At 26.4% G+C, this 7829-nt stretch overlaps 2 protein-coding genes across 2 annotated transcripts; one reads left to right on the top strand and one right to left on the bottom strand.

Annotated features, from left to right (window-relative positions):
- Positions 1 to 704: 704 nt before the first annotated feature.
- On the top strand, positions 705 to 2510 carry LOC137806288 (MLP-like protein 328). Its single transcript, XM_068606311.2, has 2 exons — positions 705 to 966; positions 2159 to 2510. Exons 1-2 carry the CDS (start codon positions 771 to 773, stop codon positions 2410 to 2412), a joined length of 450 nt encoding a protein of 149 aa, XP_068462412.1. The 5' UTR covers positions 705 to 770; the 3' UTR covers positions 2413 to 2510.
- Positions 2511 to 3632: 1122 nt separating this feature from the next.
- On the bottom strand, positions 3633 to 7354 carry LOC137805757 (protein C2-DOMAIN ABA-RELATED 9). The gene is made up of 3 exons (XM_068605683.2): positions 7235 to 7354; positions 5364 to 5459; positions 3633 to 3975 (listed from the first exon to the last, which is right to left on the bottom strand). The coding sequence occupies exons 1-3, from the start codon at positions 7346 to 7348 to the stop codon at positions 3670 to 3672; spliced, it is 516 nt and encodes a 171-aa protein (XP_068461784.1). The 5' UTR covers positions 7349 to 7354; the 3' UTR covers positions 3633 to 3669.
- Between the last annotated feature and the right edge of the window lie 475 nt (positions 7355 to 7829).

Below are 7829 nucleotides of genomic sequence, written 5' to 3'. Positions count from 1 at the left end.
TCAATCTCTCAATTGTAAGTAACAGTAGACCACATAATACATTTGGAGAAAATCTTTTTGAAGTTTTTTTTACTAAGAGATTTTTTAAAAGTAGTCTAGGGAAAACTCTAACTAGGAAATACTTAGTCTTTTAGTGTATCCATTAGTGATCCACCTATCTTTCTTGGGATAATATTTCAAAAATTTAAGAAGATTGTCATGTTTAAGTGGCAAGTGTTAATACTAAAGATTTCATCTAAATTGCTTAATTAAAAATATCGTTTGATACCTTCACTCTAGATAAGGCAGATATGCTTAAGCGAAGTATTGTTTGAGTCACTCTATTGAGTACTCCACCTGATACCCTTGCTTAGTGGAACTACTTTCGCTTAAGCAAAAATATCATCTAAACGATCTTTACTTATTATATCTAATTGTATTTACTTGTATATACAGGTGTGTTTTATACCTAATTATTTGATTAAGAGCTTGGATTATTATTGTTTTAATTGAATGCATAGTGATTAGTAAATAATTTATTAACCGTTAAATTAAAAAAAAAGTATGAGATGAATACGAATATATATATTCAGAATTTAGTTTGATGTGAATTGATTCTGATTGAAAAGTGGTGACATGTTCTTTCAACTTGTATTGGTGGAAGAGATTAATTGATAAATGGAACAGTAACATCTCATTCAACTCTTATATATATGTATAGATACAGAGAGGGAACATAAGAAGAAGAAGAAGAAGTAGGAAGAAGTAGTGAAGTTGAGGTGATTTGAGAAATGGGAATTGGTGAAATGTGTGTTCTTGAGGAAAAGGTGGAACTGAAATCGAGTGGAGAGAAGTTCTACAACTTTCTAAAGAGCCAAAACCAGAAAATTCCAAGCAACGTTCACAGTGAAAAGCTGCATGCTGTTGAGATCCACCAAGGAGATTGGAACACTCCAGGCTCTGTCAAGCTTTGGAAGTATAACATAGGTATTATTACTATTATTATTATTATTAGAGTCATTAAATAGTTAATTTCAATGATCTTAATGTGTTATTTTCATCTTTATATTTAACCAAATTAAAAAACATCTGAAATTATTTAATTATTTCATTCAATCAAACTAAAGTCATATTATTATATTCACACTAAATTGAGCATTTGTTTTTATCTTTTGGTAATTGTCACGTGTATTTTTTATAGTCTGTTTGCTTTTAAAAATTGATTTGTGAAATCAAGGAAAAAAAGAAAATTTTACGAAAATTAATAAATAAAAAGTAAAAAAGAAATATATTGATTTACGTGTTTTTTCTTTCCAAGACAACGAAGATTTGTGGAAGAAAGATTATTTTTTATTATATATTATGTTTTATTATATATACATAATTATTAATTATATATATTATTTTTATATTACTAATTCATTAATATTTATTTTTTAATAAATAAATATAATTAATTATATAATAAAAATAATAATATATAAAATAATAAGAAATACTAATAATATATAAACTAATAATAAAATATTAAAATAATTAAAAATAATAAAAATTACAATTTTTATTATATCTATCGCATTCACAAATTTTTATAAAATTTACTTTTACTTAATTATCTATTTACCTTAATTCAATCAACCTTACTTTTCTTATATTTTTCTTTCAAATTCAATCTCTCAAATCCTCCCTTAATCTAGACAAACCATTAAAGAGAAAATTTATCTTCAAAATAATTTTGTAGGAATCACTAACAATTAACTTCACAAAACAAAAATAAAGAGTAAAAATTTCTTTGAAGATTAATTGTATATTAATGTCAATTCTTCCTCCAAACACATGTTAAATTATCTCAATCATTATCTCAACTCAAATAAAATTAATGGAATTAACATTTTTATATTATAACTATAACTTTTTTATACTAAAATTGAAATATTAATATTTGTTATATTTACCTAACTATTTACCCTAATGATACTATATAACATAGAACATATTATTGTAATATAGTATAATAGTTTTTTAACTTATTAGTATAAATATTTTTTATAAATAGTGATATATAATAAGATTGTCTAAGATCGTTGAGCTTGAGAATAGTTTCAAATTATATATTTTTTTTAATTTGGCCTTGATAGTTCCTAACAGGCTTTATGATTTTGTTGAGTGTTTTACTCAGAGGGAAAAGAGGAAATATTCAAGGAAAAGGTGATAATAGATGAAGTGAAGAAACAAATAAGTTATGTTGCTGTTGGAGGAAATGCCTTGGAGTTGTACAAAAGCTACAAGGCCATTGTGAAGGTTGAGAAAGGAATGTTGAAACTAAGAATAGAATATGAGAAGTTGAATGAGCAAATCCCTCCACCAAAGAAATACCAGCAATTTATCATCAATATTGTTAGAGACATTGACGCTAATTTACTCAAAGGTTAAGGTCATTTACTCTCTAATTGTCAAATTTAGATTTTAATAATGTATCAAAACTGTGTATTGTTCATGTATGAATAAATGGAGGTTTGAACGAGGATGAATATTTGGTTTTTCGTTTTTTATTTTATGTAAGTATGAAACAACATCAGGTTCATATTTGACATTAATATCGCAATAATTTCTAAGTTTTAATATACGTGACCAACATATTAATCTATGACCAACAATTATGGAATATTGAGGAGGTTTAACAAACTCCTAGTTATGGACACTTGGAGCATATCATTAAATGAGAGGTTGAAGCATATTCGGTCCTTACTAGTAGTATATGGGTATGACGGATGGTCTGCAAGAAATTCTGTTTCAATAACTTCAAAGTCTAGTCGAAATTGTACTATTAAGGATCGAACGATGAATATCAGGTTCGGCTCCCATAGCCGAGTCGACCGAATGATGCATGTCTGTATGGATCGATACCTTCGGTCCATTAACACTAAAATCAATGTCAATAAAGTTAAATCATCATTAAGAATTAGGTAATACGTCCTTAAATACAACCCACATTACTAATCCGGTCCAACAAGTTATGTCTACTAAAATAATATAAATAGCGCATAGGTAGGTACGTCATTAATTACTGTATTCTGACAACCGAATGTCGAACACCCTTTGCTGACTTGAGTGATAGAGTGCCTTCTGCAGGTACTCCCACTTGACATTCCCTAGAAGATTGAGTGACCAAGCGATCGAGATCCAAAGGAGTAGGCTGAAGTGTGAATCAACCGCCCGATAAAAAGGAAAAAGACGAAGTCATTCAATAATTTTCTAAATCTCATCTCTCTAACCGGAACACTAAAGATAAACATTCATTCAGAAACAAATGTAATAAACAATCTCACACTAGATTAAAAAAAAGACTTTATTCTTTTCACAAGTCTTCTATGATATCTTATAATAAAAATAACTTCCAACCAAATAAGATATAAAAAATTAAATTTTATAAACATACAAATTTAAGATTTTTAAAAAACACACGTACCAAAACGAGACCGAAAGAAAAAAAACAAAGTGAAAGACAAACAAATATTTTATATTAATCTATTTACTCTTAAAACATATACGATCTCCTTTGTTACAAGTTAGTCACCCCAACATAGGATAAAAAAAATAAAAAAATTACATCAGAATACATTAAATTAATACTCCATTAGGCTCTAGAGTTGCATCCTAGGTTTTAATGCTTCATATATGAAAACATTCTCAAAGTTTTACATGCGATAAGCCCCTAAAACCAATAACATCAACCCACTCAATTTCCACAACCAGTTCTCCCTTCTCAACATTTTTCAATCTCAAAATCATTTCTTGAATAACATCACCATCTTTCCAAATGCAGCTGCTTTCTTCAGAAAGGTAATTAGTTCTACTTGGTTGGATCCTCTTCAGTGCACAACCATTTGGGAGGTTTTTCATTTCCATCTTTTTACACTTCAGAAAGGGTTTAAAGTCTATCTCTGCCTCCCCCATTTTGTCATCCACAGTGAAAGTGTCTTTGTCAAAAACTGTCTGCAAACAAAAACAAAATGAAAAATATTCATCATCAATTTTTTGGGTACTTTGGTGTTTAAGAACAAAAACTTCAATTTTTTAGCTAATAATGCAAAAGTTACAGAAATCTTGTTCATGATTTGAATTTTCACTTGTGCCCTAGGTATGGGTAGCTTGTCATCGCAGTACAAGAAATAATAATATTAGTCTTTTCAAAAAACTCACACAAAAAGTAAAAGAAAAACACTAAATGATACTCAGAGTGAGTTTAGTGTCTCATTAAGTTGACACTAATCCAAATGTTGCTAATGAATTAGTGAAGACTATGGGGGACACAACTATTTTTTTTTTATGATTTTAGTGTCCGTTTAAAACCTCTTTTGTCCACACTATAATTAATATTTAATTTTGTGTCTCAATTATGTAGGATTTGGAGACACTAATAATGTTCCTTACTTGATTCTCAATTTTTTTGACAGCTAATTACAACTTTTTTTTTAGTAGATGTAGACGTGAAAGAGGCATAGAAATCATGAGAAACATGCTTGTTGATTTAAATTCTTTTAAGATTTAGAAACAAAGCATAAGAACCTAGAAGAAAGTTTTCAAATATTATAATTAAACAAGCCATATTCTAAAAAAAAAATCTTATTTGATTAAAATAAGGTTGGTGAATTGTATAATTGATTAAATACTTTCCTTTTAATCAATTTCATACAAGTTTTGATTTAAAGAAGAGAATAATTATCCCAAGTTGAAATCAATTACTCATTATTAGAGTGGTATGCATGGTAATTATTCTATGTTTTTGAAAACAAAATAATCTTATGTAATTAATTACAATATTGAATTGACCAATTACATAATGTAAATTTGAAAGTGTTTTAAACGAATCCAACTAGGACATGTATTATTTCATTATTTATTTTAGTTGTGAGATATTATGTTATTACTCTAACATTTATAAAATCTACTTAGTTTTGGGATGAAAGTGAACAAATATAAAAGAGCTGTCACTTTTTTTTTCTATTCTTTTATTATTATTTTGAATCTTTAATTGCTTCTCATCATAATTGATATTCTCTTAACACTTCTTTAAAGATTGTTTAACTATTAATTTGAAAGTAGAAATGTTATATAAAATTGAGCATACACTCTTATAGCACTACAGAAAACTCTTTGCAATAACATAGATATGATGGATGTAGTACGATAAAAATTAATGAAAAATAAATAAATTATGTGACTTAAACTATTCTAACTTAGTTTTAATTTATAAAAAAATAATTCTCTTATTATTTTTCTTTTACAAGTACAATGCTTAAATCATTATGTATAAGTCTTTGATGACTGATTTTCTTTTATTAGGATAAGACATTATTATTTTTTTGGATGAAAGAACTTACCAATTGTATTGGGGTTTCAACGTTCTTTACAAAAAGGGTCATTTCTTCATTCCACGTAGGATTGCAGTTGTTTTTTATAACACGAGTCTTCATATGCTGCATGAAATAAATCTTTAGACTTATACAAAACTTAAATTAATTATTTTATAAATTAAAATTAATTTATGCATAATTAATTAATAAGTACTTTCATATATACTTTTTTTTGTTTTTAATTTATATATAAACTAACTTTAATTTATGCAACATTAATTTTACTTTTAAATACTTGTAGGGAAGAAACTTGTCCAAATATAATCTTAATGATCCAAAAAAAAAGTGTTTCATCGACAATTTTTTATTCAAAAACGTATTTGTTTTATGGCAAATGTTAGTTCTGGATATGATAGCTTCTGAAAATGATTATGTATTTAAAACTTGGGGCTTTCTTCCTGCACCCCATGATTTTATCATGCACCCCATATTTTTAAAATTATTCATTTTGAATATTTTACAATTCAAAAGACAAATTTGTATTTTAGATTGATCTGAAATACAAAATTTTTATTTTGAATTGTACAATCTAAAATACATTGTATTCTTAATTGTACAATTCAGAATATAAATTTTGTATTCTAGATTGTATATTCTAGAATACAAATTTTATTTTTGAGATTGTATATTTTGAAATATAACTTTTGTATTATGTAATTTGTATTTTATAATATAAAAAATCACAAATTTTAACTTGCAAATTCTATAGTTCAAAAAGTCTCTGTATTACAGAACTAAAAAAAAGTGTTCAATGAAAAAAAGTAATTTGAGTATTTTTCAAAATATAAAGTATGAGGTGTAAGTATGGGGTGTAGGAAGAAATTCTTGGAGGTGCAGGAAGAATTTTCCTAGAAATTTTTTCAGGAAAAGTCCAAATCTAATTAAATGGACTTATTACAGAATTCACCATATCAATTCCAGGAGAATTTGTTTATGCACCCTATACTTTTCTTTTTCTGCACCCTTATGAATATTAAAATCCCCACTTTGTCAGTTTAAGGTTTTTTCTAGACTGTGTAATTTGAAAATCTTTATATTGTGCAACCTAAAACTTAAAACGTATACCAGATTACATAATTTGGAAATGGAATACTAATTTGGAAGTCAAATTTAACTTCTAGATTCTATAATATTGATGTGAATTTTAACTTAGAAGTTCTTATTTTATGAACAAATACATTTATGATTGTGTAATTTAGAAATTATTTTTAACAAAAAAATATGATTCTAGGATTGTGTAATTCATAATAGACTTTTAAATTATGCAATTTAAAATAAATTTATAAATTCATAAGTGACTTCATTTTAAAATTTTAAAATTTGAAAGTCATTTTTTTATAAATTTTTTTGAGAATTTGTAATTTTTTTCGAACAAAAAATATTTTTGATCTTCTAAAATATCTTAAGTTTAATTTTAATTCATCTAAAGTGATACATTTAAAAATTAGAGGGAGTAGAAACAAAATATTTGTTTTAGAAAAAAAGAAACCGAATTTCAAATTTTAGAGGAATAAAACAACACACATTTTATACTATTTTTTAATTTGTTACGGTAACATTTTCAATAGTTTAATTTAGTTTCTAAATTCATGTATTAGGATAATGGTTTAAAAGAACAACAAAGTTTCTCAGGAAATATAATGCATAGTTTTCAAAACCCATCATACCACAAATCACAAAACATCATAAAAAATGTTAAACAAATTTAAAAAAAAAAAAAAAAAAAAACTTGAGGTTTTCTCCAAATTGTTGAAGATGAACACAAACAAACAATCACTACTCATTAAATGAAGTTTGAAAGGGAAAAAAATTGGACTCAGAAATGGCAAAATTTAAACCTGATCACCCATTTTGACAACAACATATGGATCACTGGCACGTGCATCACGAATTGCAAGATCAATGCCTCTTTTAATTCGAAGTTTGAGAATACCCAACACAGTATTGTCCATTAAAACACAACTTCTTCCCTAAAAACTCTTGTTCTAAGCAAAACAAAACAAACACTTTGATGTATGAACAAAAAATTGAACACATCTAAAATTTGGATTTTTTATTTTGCTCCAAAACAAACCAAGGTTGGGTGGGTTATCTTCGGAAATCTAATTATAAGTTTTACCTAGATTTCGTTTTTTATTTTAACAATTTTGGCTTACAATTAAATGTGTGGTTCCTCTTGTTTCGAGATCCTACAAGGATGCTCAATCATACAACATTTTTTTCTCATGTGTTCTCGTCATGATTAACAACAAAGTAAATTAGTTTTAATAAGAAAATTGCAGGTAATTTCTGTTTTTATCATAAGATATTTAACCAACTTTTTGTTAATTACATAAATCATTTACTTTATTTTTTTCACTTTATTTTGAAGACTTACATGAGCTTAAAAGAAGATACCAAGGTAGATGAAGAGAAGAAAATGATTCCAAGTCA

Source organism: Phaseolus vulgaris, chromosome 3 (assembly GCF_051622355.1).
Source record: "Phaseolus vulgaris cultivar YP4 chromosome 3, ASM5162235v1, whole genome shotgun sequence".
In the NCBI taxonomy this organism is placed as follows: domain Eukaryota; kingdom Viridiplantae; phylum Streptophyta; class Magnoliopsida; order Fabales; family Fabaceae; genus Phaseolus; species Phaseolus vulgaris.
The sequence above is the reverse complement of the archived record's forward strand: the minus strand, read 5'-3'. Positions and strand labels throughout refer to the sequence as shown.